At 46.1% G+C, this 16,903-nt stretch overlaps 1 protein-coding gene across 1 annotated transcript; it reads left to right on the forward strand.

The window, feature by feature from the left end:
- Positions 1-6,478: 6,478 nt before the first annotated feature.
- On the forward strand, positions 6,479-9,144 carry LOC125534373 (serine/threonine-protein kinase PCRK1-like). Its single transcript, XM_048697625.1, has 5 exons — positions 6,479-6,646; positions 7,313-7,804; positions 7,908-8,171; positions 8,271-8,393; positions 8,526-9,144. The coding sequence occupies exons 2-5, from the start codon at positions 7,373-7,375 to the stop codon at positions 9,033-9,035; spliced, it is 1,329 nt and encodes a 442-aa protein (XP_048553582.1). The 5' UTR covers positions 6,479-6,646; positions 7,313-7,372; the 3' UTR covers positions 9,036-9,144.
- Positions 9,145-16,903: the final 7,759 nt, after the last annotated feature.

Raw genomic sequence — 16,903 nt, forward strand, 5'->3', positions numbered from 1 at the left:
GAAACATAACAGCAGCATCATGGGTACAGAATCCTAGTCCACCTCTGCCTAGTGACCTGAAAGGGATGGAAATTTGCCCTCCTCCTTTCCCAGTAGATGATATCATCATCACTAGGGTTGGAACCAGGGGGAATGCCTCCAGGAACTGGTCTATGTCCTTGCGGTTGCGTGCTGCAAGGATCATGTCAGCAAGTTTCCTTCTCGCCCTCCTCCTTGCATCTTTGCGCCTGGCTTGCCTGGGCACCTCTTCTTCTCCATCTATGACCTCTCCAGGATCCATCTCTCCCTTGGATTCTAGGGTTTCTTTGGCAGCTGGGGGGTTGAGAAGGGTGGGGATGGGGGGATTGACTGCGGTTTCACTCAAGGGGTGGGCTTTATAGACTACTAATGGTTGGTGGTAGGTAGGTGGAGTAATAAAACAGCCCAGTCTAGGCCCACAATGTGTACATAATGGTTTTAGGCCCAAAAATATACTAGTTCAGCATTGCTACTTTCAGGAAAACAACCTAAAGAAATAAAACAGTTCTTCACTGCATTACTTAAGATAGATAGGTTCTTAACAGCACAATAACATAAGCCAGACTTAGCAAAGTTTCTCCACCACTCTAGTTACCATAACTTAAACAGTTCATATAGGACTGCACAAAATATACTCCTACCATCATCTTGCAAGGCCTGTTATATGTGTAGGCCACCTTACTTACTTAACCACCATTGTCCAAATCATCAAGCCTCCAGTATGGCCTTGATTTTCTCAAGCTTTTCCTTGCTCCCATGGCCAGCATTCAGCAGATCAGCAACTAGTTTCTCAAGCTCTGTCTTCTCTTGTGCAAGAAGATCCATGTCCACCTTTATCTCTTTCATTGCCTTCCTGGTGTTGTGAATTATGTCTGCCTGGGCCTGAAGGATACACCTCTGTTCTTTTGCTAGCCTTAGCTTCTCCATCTTCATCTCCAGCTCTAGCTCTTCCTTCTGCTTCTCAAATTTCTCAGCATCCATTGCTTTTTGGTAGTCAATCTTGCCAACACCATCCTGCCAGTCAAACATCTTGCTAACATCATCAACCATTTTATGATACTCAGTGCAGAGATGATCATAGTCCTTCTTCAACTTGGCAGCCTCATCCTCATATGCATGCTTGTCTTGAATCCTTCCAAGGTTTTGCTCATGGAATTTTTCCCACAACTTGATGAGGCAGTTCTTAAGTACATCAGGCCAGGCAGGATCAACCCACTGAACTACACCACAATTCACACCTCCCTGTAGTTTGATCAGAGAACACATACTTCAGAAAATGCATAAATTCAGTTCTAACTTCAATTCAAAAAGAGGATTGGTACACAAGGAGGACATGTAACCATAAATTCAGTACTAAATTCAGTTCAAACAAAGTTAATGTACAAATTCAGTAACCACTGGGCATAACTGAATCCACTAGGCATAACTGAATCCACTAGGCATAACTGAATCCACTAGACATTAACTGAATCCACTAGGCATAACTGAATCCACCCAGCATACTCAATTACTCATCTGAACAGGGCATCTATAGAACCTCCTCCCAGTGTTAACACCTTCAAAAGCAACACACTTCCTAGGCTTCATATCGTGCAGAGTACACTTGGCAACTTCCTCCATGGGAGCACCACACCAAAGTGGCTCAGGGATGGTGTCAGGTGTGTCCTACATGCAGTAAAAGGTAGATCAGAACCAATGCATCAACTAGTTCAACTTGAGTCAAGCTTTGCCTTGCTCAAGGTCAGATCAGACATCACAGTGCCATCCATACCCTAGATCAAAACTAATAGATAACCAAACCAAACGAATCCATCCATACAAATATACAGCTCATCAACCCTCATTCCCAAATCGATTCAACCCTAACCCTAACCCTAGATAATGACAGAGAGGAGGAGGATGAGGCTTACAAAGTACTCCATGTCCATCAGGTTGCCCCCCATGCTGTCGTCGGAGCTCTCATCCCCATCATTCCAAGAAGGCATCCTGGCCGGCGACGAGGAACTGAGGTGGTCGGCGACGATGGAGAGCTCGGCCAGGGGAAACAGAGCGAGGGGGGAGAGTGAGAGTGAGTGAGCGTGAGGGAGACAGAGTGAGGGCCGGATCCGTTTTCACCTGGTCGGGACGGCCCGTGCGCCCTAACGGCCGTCGCCCGCGCGCCGTGAGCACTGTGGCCGACAAAACCCTGACGGGCGGGCCCCACATGTCATAACCCCAGTTAAAACTTAACCATTCGGCCACTTGGCTTTTTTGGAACAGCCAGCCACTTTTGTGGTAATTTTTTTGAAAAATTAAAAAAACGGTAGTTTTTCGGAACGATAGCCTGTAATGTGGTAGTTTTTTGCTATTCACTCGGTTTGCTGGTATACCCATGGCTACAACCTCATCATCAACATCGTTTTAAAATCACACTGTTCCAAAATATGCACACACAAACACACGTACACATATGCACACGCGGGCGCGCAGACAGGCAACCACGTACAACCATAGTCTCTCACACACAGAGAGAGGAAAAGAGACGCATACATGAAAAATTATAGAACGACCAATAAATAGCAATTTTTATTTATAAATCTGTTGACTTTGAGAAACTTGAGACACGTTTGCATCAGCCGAAAGTAAATCAATCCTCAAGGTTGACCCCCAACTTATATATGCAGTTAAAGCTCCATGCTTCTTGGTAATGATGATGATGATGATGATGATGATGAGCTCCGATCATGTCCTAACCCACGCAATTTTCCCCAAGACTTTGGCAGGCCGAGTCAGAAGTCCAGCAGAGTCAAATGGAATTGACCCGAGCCGCACTAATCCGGCGACACACTCTTTGGCGCCGAGGCCAGATTCTAAAATAGTTTGGAGGAAGAACCGGCTATCACTGAATGATTGAATCCCAAAAGTGGGAGGATTGTCAAAAAATACTGCGGGCAGCTTGCAGCCTCACTAGATCCACGGCGAGGGCTAGACGTAGCCGTGCACGCGTTATACGTACGGCGTCCCATGTGGCCAACAGGGCATGCGCCTGTGCAGCCGAATCACTGTTGCATAGGGTAGGGGAGGTTCAAATTATTGTGAGTCATTCGGGGAAGCAAAACATTGCGTGAGGGCATGGCATCGCTCTCCTAAATCGGACACCCTATCCGTTCACAGATTGATAGGGCCATCCACTGCAGTGATGCGAAAGTCGATCATCTACGGTCACTGATGCGAAAGTCGACTATCCAAAGTTGTTCTCTAAACTTTCGTCTCTTTTCTTAAGTCCACAAGCTTAAAATAACCACGTATCAAATTATAAATTATCGAAAATGTTCAAATACGACAGTAGTTTTAATTTAAATATTACAATTCACTAAAGGTTCAAATTAAAGCAGTTTAAACTTGAAATCAACTAGCAAGTATGTTTTAATTGTCCCCTTTAACCGCTCATAGGTGCCCATTCAAACCATCCTTGAGTTGCTCGATGGCTAATTTGTTGACACATTTGAACAAACTTATCAAACGTGACCGGATTTTGATTTGGAAGATCGATAGGATCACCCACGTTCTCAAATTCAAAAGCTACGATAACATCTTCACGCTCATCCTCGACGATCATGTTGTGCATGATCACACAACACGTCATCGCCTCCTACAAGGTCTTGGAATACCATTATTTAGTAGGTCCACGAACAACTGCAAAACAGGCCTAGGGCACTTCAAATGCCCTCATCACATCCTTTCTAGATGGTTCTTATCTTTTGTCAAAGTGACACCTTTTTTGCCCAACTGACTTAGAGATGGTCTTGATAAAGGTAGCCCACGAAGAATAGATAAAGGTAGCCCACGAAGAATAGATACCAAAATAACCGCGTATCAAATCATAAATAACTAAAAATGTTCAAATGTGACAGTAGTTCTAATAAATATTACAATCCAATAAAGTTTTCAAATTAAAGCAGTTTAAACTTGAAATCAACTAGCACATATGTTCTAGTTGTCCCCTTTAACCGCTCATAGGTGCTCAATCAAATCAACCTTGAGTTGCTCGGTATCTAATTTATTGATACATTTAAACAAACTCATCAAATGTGACCGGATTCTGATTTAGAAGATCGATAGGATCACCCATGTTCTCAAATTCAAAAGCTGCGACAATATCTTCACGCTTATACTCGACGATCATGTTGTGCATGACCATACAACAAGTCATCACCTCCTACAAGGTCTCGGAATCCCGTTATTTAGTAGGTCCACGAATAATTGCAAAACAGGCCCAGGGCACTCCAAATGCCCTCTCCACATCCTTTTTAGATGTTTCTTATCTTTGGGCAACGTGAGACATTTTTTGACCACCTAACTCAGAGATGGTCTTGATAAAGGTAGCCCATGGAGAATAGATACCGTTAACCAGATAGTAACTCATATTGTATTCATGCCCATTGACAGTAGCAAACAATGTAGACGGCTGCAACACATTGATGTCATTGTGAGACCAAGGCATGTGAAAGAAAACATGCCAAATCCAGAGATCATGTGATGCAATCTCTATTGGAAAAGGCAGTGACCAGGAGGCGCTTAGGCACGCTTAGGCGCTAGGCGATGGCCAAACGCCTCGCCTAGGACATAAATGGAAGTCTAGGCTGGGTAAGCAACAAGTTGTTTACCCAAGCGAGAAATCATGCCATATTGCACTAAAATGCCAAACATGACACATTCAAATGGTAGTAGCTGGTAGTTAACTTATTTATCTGGCCTAAATTAACATTAAGACACATATAATAAGCCCAATAACCCTGGTATTAGAATCTATATTACCGCCTAGGCTGTGCCTAGGACGCTTAAACACTGCCTAGGCACTAGGTGAAGGCCAACCGCCTCGCTTACGCCTACCGCTTTTTCCAACCTTCATGCAACTACTTCAAGAATGATCGTGGGTTTCTTAACATGGTCGTGATATTTTGGACAGCTCTTCCATCTTCAATGTATGCAGTCAAGAGATCCGAGTAAATATGTCCACGCTCTTGCTTCAGACATTATGCCTCTTGGTGTCTGCGGCAGTTGGTTCTCTCAAGTACTGAGGTCCAAACATCTCGACCGCGACAGTAGCAAATCTGACCATGGCGTCTCCGCATGTGCTCAGACATCCGGAGGTATTCGTCACACCAATCTGCGGCCGTACCATATGCAAGCATCCGCAATCCGGTCGTGCACTTCCACTAACCAGAGAATCCAATCCTTCCAACTGTACGCTTCTTCAAAATGAAGTAGTCATTAAAGGAGCGGACACCATGATATATGCGACAGAAGACATTTTTCGCATCTGAAAGCGCCAATGGAAGTTGTCAGCGAATAGCGCATTGGGGGGCAAAGTAGTTGTTTATCAATGTCAAATGGCCTCTTGCCCTGTCCTGATTGAGCACTTGATGACTCCATGAAATTGAGAAGCAGCTCTTCCGGACACTTTGCTTCAGTAAGGACCTCATGCATCATCGCCATTTCATCTGTGTAGTCCTTCTTGTCGGATGGGTCATCGGAGGACTCAACGTAGTGCTAGTATATGTATTCCGTGTCCGAATCAATTGCTTCAAAGAAGGGACAAAAAGAAATTAGAACAGACATTTCATCAAACACTTGTCAAGCGTGGTCACTACCATAAGGGCGGATGGTACCTGCGCGGTGGACGAACAAGAGGTGTGGACCGGTGGTGGAGGGTAAGCGGCATGGAGGCCGGGTGTAGCGGTAGGGGTCACAGAGTTTCGGGAAGTGCTTGGCGGGCGGCCGGGATGGTAGAGCGGCGCCGTCAACGAAAGAGGAAGCGGATGCAGAGAAATAGTTAAGTATGGAGGCGTGAGGTCCAGACGTGCCTTGTGTCCGGACTCTTGCAGAGCCCCCGATTTATTTCCAATTTGCGGAGAAACAGACGGCCGGACGGTCCACTGACCAATGCAGGACACCGTTGGCTGGTAAACTGTGTCTGGATAACTCGGTCCGGAGGGTTCGCGGCCAGTCTAAGGGTCCCTAGCTCCAATCTCACAGGAATGTTGTTAAAAACGTTTGTGCGTCGTGGCGGTGCTTCATGTAGGAACAGGACCATGAACACACACACCCCACCTGGCATTGCGTTTGCTTGTCTTGTCGAATAATACTTTCTTTGCCTCAAAATAAGTGTTTCGACTAACTTTGATACAAAGTTATACTAAGATTGTGACACTTAATACTGAGGAAGTAATTAAGAAAGGATTCTCCGTGATTAGCCGTGTGATCGTTCTGCGGTTGGCGCAGCTTTGCTTGTTTGTACAAGTCGGCAAGTGGAATTCATTCGGTTTATGTTGACTAGTTGGCCGGACTAGCCTGGCTGCCGTGGGTCAAGTTCAACGAGTCAGTCGTCAACAGCAACAGCGACACCGGCCGCAGCAGCAGGTGTCTGACTGTCTTCTTCCCCTTATCCGTCCCTTTCCTCCCTCCAACCCCCGCCTCCTCAATCGCTACAAGTAACACACACGCGCGCACACTGGCCGAGGAATCGTAAAAGCCACGACTTCTTCCTCCTTCGTCCACCTTCGTCTCCCTCCCTTCCCCGCAGGCCGCTCACCCCCTCCCCTGCCTCGCCCCGTCGGATCATCCGCGCCGCTGCCCGCCCCCCGAGGTAATCGACCATACATATACTGCCAATTAGTTGATTGATCTTGCTCTTCCGTCACAGCTTTGGTTTGATTTTCCATGGCGGGAGGGAGGGAGTGAAACCCCCTCCCAGTAGCTAGCTGCCGCTGCCCTGCTCTGTTTTCTTGGTAATTGCCCCGCTCTCCTCTGCTTCCGGTAGAAGGAAGGAAGGGAGGAGATCCTCTTTCTTCCTAGGGTACACTGCTCCGCTGCTCAATCCGATCCGCAATTGCATCTGAACCTACCAACCGTGCGAACAGTAGCAAGTTCTTTTTGGGATTCATTCACCACGTACAGAATTGATGATACATTTGGCTGCTTGCCTGCTTGTGTTCACCAATCCTACCCCTCCCCCTAGATCGCGCCCTAAATCGTGCGACAATATAATACTGTGCCTCCTTGCCTGCCTGCTTTAATTTGCTTGTGTTCATCTTCATCCACATCCACCATGTGCCTCGCCCTCCACTGCTCTGCTTCTAGATCGTGCAACAATATAATACCTGCTTGATGGTGGTGTTTGTTGGAGTGAACCTTGACTTGGGGCCTGGCGGCTAAGCTACTTTACCATTCTTTACTACCAAATACCAGTTCATCGTCCACCAGCTTTCTTGACTATCATGCTCCCCAATTCACACGCACCTTAATCTATCAGGAAACCAAATCGGTCGGTCAGTGCTTCACCGCAGCTGTCCACCGCAGCGGCGCGGCGACGATGTGGTGGCTGCCGCCTTGCTTCCACGGCGGCAACGCGGCCAAGGGAGAAGGCAGAGACCGCTTCGACCCCAACCCCGTGTCGCCGGCCGCGGCCTCGGCGCGGTCCATGAGCACGGCCACGTCGTCCACGATCACTGCCCCGTCCGGCTCCGACCTCACCGGCTCCATCAACGCCTCCGACATGAGCGCCGACTCCATCCAGCGCCCGCAGCAGTACCCGAGCTTCGCCGACCGGCCCGCCAACCTGCGGGTCTTCACCTACGCCGAGCTGCGGGCCGCCACCCGCAACCTCAGCCGCTCGCTCATGCTCGGCGAGGGCGGCTTCGGCTGCGTCTACCGGGGCGCCATCAAGGTCGACGCCGCCGCCGGAGACGAGACGCCTCCCCCGATGGAGGTCGCCGTCAAGCACCTCAACCGGAACGGCCTTCAGGCAAGATATATACAGATATACTCCACCAACTACATTTGCACATTGCTCTTTGGTGGCTCTGTCCGTCAGTAAAATTAATGGCGAATTTGATGATCTTGATCAGGGGCACAAGGAGTGGCTGACGGAGGTGAACGTCCTGGGCATCGTGGACCATCCCAATCTGGTGAAGCTGGTAGGCTACTGCGCCGACGACGACGAGCGAGGAGCGCAGAGGCTGCTGGTGTACGAGTACATGCCGAACCGGAGCGTGGACGATCACCTGTCGGGCAGAGCAATCGGGACGACTCTGTCATGGCCTATGCGGCTCCGGGTGGCTCTCGACGCCGCCAAGGGGCTCAAGTACCTGCACGAGGACATGGATTTTCAGGTACTTCTTCTTCTGTGCTTGGATTGAAGCCTGAAGCATCTGAATGAATTGAACTGAAGAACTGAACATGAACTGAATTTGTAACATTGCGTTGCTCAGATAATTTTCCGGGACCTGAAGACATCAAACATTCTGCTGGATGAAGACTGGAACGCCAAGCTTTCAGACTTCGGCATGGCTAGGGAAGGCCCGACGGAGGGCCTCACACACGTCTCCACAGCGGTAAGAAAATGAAGCTTGTGCATTCAGAATCAGATACACTATGTTTTGTAGATGAAAATTTAATTCAGATACAGGTCAGAAGTACGTACGAAATGGATTATGACATGTATGATGATATTGAGGTATCTGCAGGTGGTTGGCACCCTGGGGTACGCGGCACCGGAGTACATCCAGACGGGGCGGCTGAACGCCAAGAGCGACATCTGGAGCTACGGGGTGCTGCTCTACGAGCTCATCACGGGGCGCCGGCCCATCGACGGGGAGCGGCCGAGGGGCGAGCAGAAGCTGCTGGACTGGGTGAAGCCCTACATCTCCGACACCAACAGGCTGAGGCTGATCGTGGACCCCAAGCTGGAGGGGCGCTACAGCATCAAGTCGGTGGCGAAGCTGGTCACCGTCGCCAACCGCTGCCTCGCCAGGCTGCCCAAGGCGCGCCCCAGGATGGGGGAGGTGCTGGACATGGTGCAGAGGGCCGTCGACGTCGACGGCGCCGCCGCCGCCGCCGGCGCACCTCCGCTGCACCATTACAGCAGCGGCGGCGGCAGGGAGGAGGGGGGCAGCTCCAAGCTGAGGCAGGAGGGCAAGAGAGGGTTCCGTGGTCAGTGGCGAGGTGGGAGAGGAAAAGGGCCGCTCATGTGCTGAAGCTAGTCTAGTTAAGGCGATGATTAGATTTTCCAGGATGCTAATTTATTCTAGCAAGTCGAGTGAATTCCAAAACCGCTATATTTGAAGTTTTGACACGGTTTTGGTACCACATTTCTTGAGCGCCCCAAAAATCCAGCGCTTTTCTTATAAATTTTCTCGATAAAAACAATTAACCGTTTTGCGGCAGTTAACACGATTTCTAACATGGGTGGCCCGCTAGTTGCCACCTCGGACTAGCCAGGCGGAGAGGGGGTTGACGTCCGTTAGGTCTATTCCCCCCCCCTCTCTCTCTCTCTCTCTCTCGCGCGCGCGCGCGCGATGGCGGTGTCGGAGGGACGGGTGGCGAGGGTGATGGGTTCTCGGAGGTAGACAAATGGCTCGATAGTCGTAGTTTGCCGACGTAGCGAGCCCTTCGCTGGAGCAATCCCCTTCGCCCCTTTGAAGCCGGAGTGGGATATTGAGCGGTGGCCCTGGCACGCATGATAAGGGCTTTCGATGTGGGCAGCGGCCATCAGTGGGCTTCAGGGTTTGGCGGTGTTTAGTAAGTGTTCTTCCTCCTCCACCTCCCTCTATCCTTGTCTTTTTTAGGTATATGCCCGATTTAGGGTTAGAGTAAGTGGATTCAAATGAATCTTAGGGTTTAGGGTTTGGCTTGTGACATGATAGGAACTGTTAGGGTTACTGCATTTTTCTGGATTTAGAGTTTAGGGCTACTGTTAGTGCATATGTGTGTGAGTGTTAATGCATCCTTATAGTTTTTAATGGATTTAGAGTTCAGGGCTATGATTTATATGCATGATTGCTTGTTTACTCCATTGTACTATTAGCATATAAATTATGAGCTTGCTTGCTTTCATAGTGCATATGAGTGTTTGTTTATTGCAGTGTTCTATCTGAAAACAGTTAAAATCTATAACATAATTTAAAACTGAATCAATCAAATAGTAAATCTCTTAAAATTTTGTAGTTTGGATGATGAGATGTGGGAAATAGGGTACCATTTTCAAGGGAGAGAGAACTTGGAAATGAGTATTTCCCTGTCAGAAATCACTTCCATTAACATGTTAGCACTGATGGAGACCGAAGAGGGGTATACTGAAGCTAACTAGATGTTCTATGTGAAAGAATAGGGAAAGGGGGCAACAGGTATGCAGGTTATTGACTGTGAAGAGAGGGTAGAGGAGATGCTTGACTAGTATGTTGAGCATGAGGTGCTCAACATAACTATAGTTAAGGCTAGTGGGACTAATCCTAGAGATTTGAATAGGGGAAACATCGTGGATGATCAAGTACCAATAGGCCAGGTTGGGGAATCCAACATTATTACTATAGATTAGCCTGGAGTATTGTTCCCCTTTGTCCAATCTAGTAGTGAGGAGTTGTATGTTGTGCCTATTGCTAGTGCACAGCCAGGTGAAGATCCTATTTATATTAACACACATGAGAGCATGAATTTTCAAAAGGCAAGGGGTAAAGAGAAAATAGAGGAATACTTTGGCCCCTATGATGATGAAGGGTTTGTTGATTTCAAGTGGTGTGAGTACATACAGGAAGATCATGACAAAGATATTGAGGAGGAAGATGAGATTATTGAGAAGCTGAGGCATAAGAGGAAGCAGGGAGAGGATCATATGCTTCACTTTGAAGGAGACATAGAAGTGGAAGAGATGTGCCCAGAGGTAGAGGACTCAGACAAGAACCTGAGACTCAACTTCCTCAAACATTCAAGAAAGTAGGAAATGCAGGTCCCACTACATTACTACAAGATCCCACCATCAAGTTGACATAGAGGTAATTTCTGATTTCATTCCATCATATGATTTAGGTTGTTTCCCTGGAGACTATGGCATTAGTGATTCAGATGGTGAGGTAGACCTACATTCTCTCCCACTACCTTCTGGAAGGAAGAGTCAAGAAAGAGGGCCAAGAATAGAAAGTGGTATGATGAGAGCAAGCCAGATGCTCATGAGAAACTTTGCTTGAGTTTATGCTTCACTGATGTCTACCAGTTTAGAAGAGCACCGAGGAATTTTCGTATCATAATTCTCAGAAATTCCCATTACCATGGGAACTGCAAAGATAGGATGATTGTGCATTGCACCGAAAGGGAGAGTAGGTGTCCATTTTTTAAGACTGCGTCAAAAATTGCTCATGGGAAGAAATTTTGCATTAAGAAGATGAAGCTGCTGCACACGTGTGGTGCACACGGAGAGAAAACTAAAGTGATAGTTGATTGGATGACTAGAACATGTGAGCAACAACTAAGAGATAATCCAGGCGCTGGAGTGGATGCAATCCTAAAAAGTACAAAGACTAAGTATGGTCTGGCAGTGGCAAAGACCAAGGCCTAGAGGGCAAGTGTCAGTGTAAAAATCGGCAGACCTCGGGTAGGGGGCCGAGCAATGAGACCAGATCAATCGGTAACATGAGACAATGGACACAGACAATGGTGCCAGAAAAGAGTGTTGATGACCCACAAGTATAGGGGATCAATCGTAGTCCTTTTTGATACGTAAGAGTGTCGAACCCAACGAGGGGCAGAAGAAAATGGCAAGTGATTTTCAGCAAGATATTGTCTGTAAGCACTGAAATTATCGGTAACAGATAGTTTGATAGCAAGGTGATTTGTAACGAACAACAAGTAGCAATTGTAACAAAGGTGCAGCAAAGTATCTCAATCCTTTTATAGCAAAGGACAAGCCGGAATGATCTCTTATAGTAAGCAAAGCGCTCTTGAGGACACACATGAATTTCATCTAGTCACTTTCATCATGTTTGTTTTGATAATTTTACATTTTACATTATTAAGAAATCGGTCCCAATTCTCTTGACATGCAGCCTATCCACCTCATCTCAACATGCAACTATTCCATGTCTGCACTCATATGCCACAACAACAGATTTTTTTTAAACAATCACGCATGCCAATTCAGCAATAAATAATACTTCATTCATTTTTGCTCTGGTGCAAGGGAGACGCGCCCGTTTTTCTTTGTCTAACGAAAATATTCATCTTCTCCGCTGGTCTGGTCGTCTTCTCCACCATAGATGCAGAAATTAAATGCAAAGTCAATAATCTGAAACGAACTGATGGTGACTGAGGAGTCGTCTGCACCTTTTATACCACCACATCACCCTCATGAGATCTCCATACTTGAATTCTGCTTGCAGCCTCATACGTCTCCTCTCCTCCTCCTTCACTTCCGCATCCAGGAAAAGCAAATAAAATTCTCTCCTTCTGCCTGGTGTTCCCCATGCTAATGTGATGTGTGTGTCGTTGAGGTGGCTGATACGTCTCCAACATATCTATAATTTTTGATTGTTCTATGCTATTATATTATCTGTTTGGATGTTTTATATGCATTAATATGCTATTTTATATTATTTTTGGGACTAACCTATTAACCTAGAGCCCAGTGCCAGTTTCTATTTTTTCCTTTTTTTTGAGTTTCGTAGAAAAGGAATATCAAACGGAGTCCAAACGGGATAACACTTTCGCGAAGATTCTTCTTGGACTAGAAGGAAACCAGGAGACTTGGAGTTGAAGTCGGAGGAGCCACGAGGCGGCCACAAGGATGGAGGGCGCGCCCAGGGGGGTAGGGCGCACTCCCCACCCTTGTGGGCCCCTCGTGCACCTCGTGACCTAATTCTTTCGCATATATATACCCATATATCCCCAAACCAACAGAGGCATCCACGGAAAGACTTTTCCACCGCCGCAACCTTCTGTACCCGTGAGATCCCATCTAGGGGCCTTTTCCGGCACCCTGCCGGAGGGGGATTTGATCACGGAGGGCTTCTACATCAACACCATTGCCCTTCCGATGAAGCGTGGGTAGTTTACCACAGACATACGAGTCCATAGCTAGTAGCTAGATGGCTTTTTCTCTCTCTTTGATTCTCAATACCATGTTCTCCTCGATGTTCTTGGAGATCTATTCGATGTAATACTTTTTTGCGGTGTGTTTGTCGAGATCAAATGAATTGTGGATTTATGATCAGCTTATCTATGAATATTATTTGAATCTTCTCTGAATGCTTATATGCATGATTTGATATCTTTGTAATTCTCTTCGAACTATCAGTTTGGTTTGTTCAACTAGATTGATTTTTCTTGCAATGGGAGAAGTGCTTAGCTTTGGGTTCAATCTTGCGGTGTCCTTTCCCAGTGACAGTAGGGGCAGCAAGTCACGTTTTGTATTGTTGCCATCGAGGATAAAAAAGATGGGGTTTTCATCATATTGCTTGAGTTAATTCCTCTACATCATGTCATCTTACTTAATGCGTTATTCCGTTCTTTATGAACTTAATACTCTAGATGCATGTTGAATAGCGGTCGATGTGTGGAGTAATAGTAGTAGATGCAGAATCGTTTTGGTCTACTTGACACGGACGTGATGCCTATATTCATGATCATTCCCTTAGATATCCTTATAACTTTGTGCTTTTCTATCAATTGCTCGGCAGTAATTTGTTCACCCACCGTATTATTTTCTATCTTGAGAGAAGTCTCTAGTGAAACCTATGGCCCCCGGGTCTATTTTCCTTCATATAATATTTTACTTTTCATCATACAAGTTTCCGATCTACTATTTTGCAATCTTTTACTTTCCGATCTATAAAACAAAAATACCAAAAATATTTACTTTATCGTTTATCTATCTCTATCAAATCTCACTTTTGCAAATGACCGTGAAGGGATTGAAAACCCCTTTATCGCGTTGGGTGCAAGTTGTTTCATAACAAATATTTTCAGTAGGTGCAGTAGGTTGAGGGGCTACTAATTGTGATTCCGGTCGAGGTGAAGATACCCCGAACAAACACCTCAAGGGATGATTCTCCATAGTAACAAGTGACAATAAATTTCAACATGTAGTAATAATTTTTTCTTACCAATTTCCACTTACAAAGAGCGCTTCACTCCCCGGCAACAGCGCCAGAAAACAGTCTTGATGACCCACATGTATAGGGTATCAATCGTAGTCCTTTCAATAAGAAAGAGTGTCAAACCCAACGAGGAGCAAAAGGAAATAACAAGTGGTTTTCAGCAAGTTAATGTCCGCAAGCACTGAAATAGTCGGTAACAAGTTGTTTGATAGCAAGGTAATTTGTAACGAGCAAGTAACGGTAATAGTAAATAAAGTACAACAAGGTAGCCCAATCTTTTTTGAGGCAAAGGACAGGCCAAAACGGCCTCTTATAATAAGCAAAGCGTTCTTGAGGGTACACAGGAATTTCATCATATCGCTTTCATCATGTTGGTTTGATTTGTGTTCGCTACTCTGATAATTTGATATGTGGGTGGATCGGTGCTTAGGTGTTGTTCTTACTTGAACAAACCTCCTACTTATGATTAACCCCTCGCAACCATCCGCAACTACGTGAACAACATTAAGATAAAATCTAAATATATCATTAAACTTTTGGATCCAAACCCGTCCCTTACGAAGTAGCGCATAAACTAAGGTTTAAACTTCTGTCACTCTAGCAACCCATCATCTAATAACTACTCCACAATGCATTCCCTTAGGCCCTAGTAAGGTGAAGTGCCATGTAGTCGACGTTCACATGACACCACTAAGGGAATCACAACATACATATCATCAAAATATCAAACACATATCAAATTCACATGATTACTTGCAACATGACTTCTCCCGTGACCTCAAGAACAAAAGTAACTACTCACAAATGATAATCATGCTCAAGATTAGAGGGTTATTAAATAGTATAATGGATCTGAACATATATTCTTCCACCAAATAGACCATATAGTAATAAACTACAAGACGTAATCAACACTACTAGTCATCCACAAGCACCAATCTAAGGTTTCGGTACAAAGATTGAACACAAGAGATGAACTAGGGTTTGAGAGAAAATGGTGGTGTTGAAGATGTTGATGGAGATGGCCCTCCCAAAGATGGGAGAACTGTTGGTGATGACGATGACGATGTTTTCCCCCTCCGGGAGGGAAGTTCCCCCGGCGAATCGCTCCGCCGGAGGGAAAAATTGCTCCTACCCAAGTTTCGCCTCGAGACTGGGGCGCTTCGCCCTGAAATTCCTCCCCTTATTATTTTAGGTCAAAATGACTTATATACCAGAAGAGGGGCACCAGAGGTGGGCTGAGGAGGGCACAACCCACCAGGGCGCGCCTGGGCTCCCTGGCGTGCCCAGGTGGGTTGTGCCCACCTGGTGGGCTCCCTCTGGTAGTTATTTACTCCAAAAATCCTTAAATAATCCATAAAAAAATCTCTGTGAAGTTTCAGCTTATTTGGAGTTGTGGAGAATAGGTGGCTCTAAGATGCTTTTGCTGGTCCAGAATTCCAGTTGCCGGTATTCTCCCTCTTTGTGTAAACCTTGCAAATTATCAGAGAAAAGGCATTAGAATTACTCTCAAAAGCATTATTATGCATAAAAACATTATAAATATCAGTACGAAAACATGATGCAAAATGGACGTATCAGAAATGACGGTGTCTATGCGTCGTTACCTTGTTGAAGGCATCTTTGCAGTCATTTTCTCCTTGCTTGGATTGTTTCGAGGGGAAACCCTTGATTTGGGTATCTCATATCGGACGACGATGCTATTGTTGTCGTCTTCCCTCAGGAGGGCATCTTTTTGGATCAGATGCTTGCTGGAGTCATTAGGAGGTGGATGCATTTGGATGGATGACCGCAGGACCGTGGATCTGTTTGGCGCCATGGTGGTGTCGACGGCTGGCCAGCCTGACAAGGATAACATGGATCTCTTTCCTGGAGATGGGTTAGCGGTTTGATGGTGACGGCGGCTTTTGAAGCATGTGCATGTGGTGTATGCTTTGGGTCTACTGCACCGAGTGTTTGCTCTTGGTATGTTATGCGGGTGGATCAATGGTGACCCCGGCTCTAGATGGCTGGGCTTGAAGGAAATTTTCATTGTCAACTTTGTAGGTGTGAGCGGTGATTTTGGGTTGTTCGATGTATGTTTTTCTTAGACCTTTATTGAATAATTTAATAAAGATGGCTTTGCGCATCTATGGATGCACATGCCGAGGGTTTCAACCTCCTTTTCAAAGAAAAAAACTCAATATTTCGAAACGATAAATGCACTATAAGGGCATCTCCAACGCAAACCCTTAAACCGTCCAGACCGTGCGGTCTGGACGTGTTTTGCCATTCAGAATGACTCATGCTGCAGGGGAAGACGGGAGGCATGACAACACTACAGGGAGGGGGTGCTACTACCTGGGGGACGATGGGGCATTGCAATCGGCGATGGGACAGAGCCGCAATCTTCACTGTGAGGAATTGCAACCGTTGGTTGTCGTTGCTGGATGCTGCGGCCATTGGCGGTGCTGCGACCGACATCGTCGCATGCTGGAACCGCTGCGGGAAGACATTGGAATCAGGGAATCATGTAGCTGCGATGGACACTGGTGGTGATTTTTTCTTCTTCTGCAATCGCCTTTTTTTGTTGGGATCGATGAGTTTTTTGCACGAGCCGCATATTTTTGTGGTGGACTGGGCGGTGATTTCTTTCACTGTGACTGGCGTTGACGGATTTTTATCGCAATCGATGCCGGTTTTTGTTGGAACAAATGATTTTTTTTGTTGGAACCGATAAACTTTTCCTAGAATCAACATTTTTGTGTGCAGCAGAGACCAAGCGGGCCCCGTGGATTTTTTGCTACAAGAGACTTGTTGTAATTTTGTTAACTTAAGAAAGAAAAAAGAATAAAAACGCAGATACATAACATAAAAAAAGGAATAAATAAGATGAGATTTGACTTTCCCCTACATATTTAATTTCTTCTCCTATACAAAAACTAGCAAGACCCACTCCATTGATAATTCCATTAATAACACCCTTATCAAAAAACTTC

The sequence above is a fragment of the Triticum urartu genome, chromosome 2 (assembly GCF_003073215.2).
Source record: "Triticum urartu cultivar G1812 chromosome 2, Tu2.1, whole genome shotgun sequence".
Classification (NCBI taxonomy): domain Eukaryota; kingdom Viridiplantae; phylum Streptophyta; class Magnoliopsida; order Poales; family Poaceae; genus Triticum; species Triticum urartu.